Genomic DNA, 967 nt, shown 5'->3' with positions numbered 1-967 from the left:
TTTATCTTTATCTTTATCTTTATCTTTATCTTTATCTTTATCTTTACCTTTACGTTTACCTTTACCTGTATCTGTATCTTTATCTTTATCTTCATCATTTTTATCTTTATCTTCATCATCTTCATCATCTACATCATCTTCATCATCTGCATCATCTGCATCATCTGCATCATCAGCATCATCTGCATCATCAGCATCATCTGCATCATCTTCATCTTCATCGTTTTCATCTGCATCTTCATCGTTTTCATCTTCATCTTCATCGTTTTCATCTTCATCGTTTTCATCTTCATCGTTTTCATCTTCCTCTTCATCGTTTTCATCTTTATCTTCATCGTTTTCATCTTCATCTTCATCGTTTTCATATTCATCTTCATCTTCATCGTTTTCATATTCATCTTCATCTTCATCGTTTTCATATCCATCTTCATCTTCATCGTTTTCATATTCATCTTCATCGTTTTCATCTTCATCTTCATCGTTTTCATCTTCATCTTCATCGTTTTCATCTTCATCTTCATCGTTTTCATCTTCATCGTTTTCATCTTCATCTTCATCGTCTTCATCTTCATCTTCGTCATTTTTATCTTCATCTTCATCATTTTTATCTTCATCTTCATCTTCATCATTTTTATCTTTATCTTCATCTTCATTTTTATTCAAAACCATTTCTTTTGATACCCATATTGGGATACTTTATTTATTTTAATAAATAATTTAATTTCGTATATATGGCAAGCCTTTAAAAAACTAAAATCATATTACACATCTACAGGTCGAGCCCTTTCATTTGACACCTCATCCTTTAAAATCGAAAGAACGATACAGATTTTATGACTCGGTGTTAAATATTTAACGCAACACTCTGCGGCAGAGATATTTTGAATTCGATTTTCTAACATGCGGCAACTCCTTTCCCGAAGGACGAGGCCTTTCATGTGACACCTCATTTTTGAAAATCGAAGGA

At 32.1% G+C, this 967-nt stretch overlaps 1 protein-coding gene across 1 annotated transcript in view; it reads right to left on the bottom strand.

The window, feature by feature from the left end:
• Positions 1 to 98, bottom strand: part of LOC118749133 (uncharacterized protein KIAA1841 homolog) — a 99,498-nt gene extending 99,400 nt beyond the window's left edge. Inside the window, exon 1 of the mRNA XM_036483901.1 lies at positions 60 to 98. Within this exon, the coding sequence (XP_036339794.1) occupies positions 60 to 98 (39 nt within the window). The remainder of the gene's footprint in view (positions 1 to 59) is intronic.
• Positions 99 to 967: the final 869 nt, after the last annotated feature.

The sequence above is a fragment of the Rhagoletis pomonella genome, unplaced genomic scaffold (assembly GCF_013731165.1).
Source record: "Rhagoletis pomonella isolate Grant_MI unplaced genomic scaffold, Rhpom_1.0 Rhpom_scaffold_00014, whole genome shotgun sequence".
Taxonomy (NCBI): domain Eukaryota; kingdom Metazoa; phylum Arthropoda; class Insecta; order Diptera; family Tephritidae; genus Rhagoletis; species Rhagoletis pomonella.
Note: the sequence above shows the minus strand (reverse complement) of the source record. Positions and strands in the feature narration are given on the sequence as shown.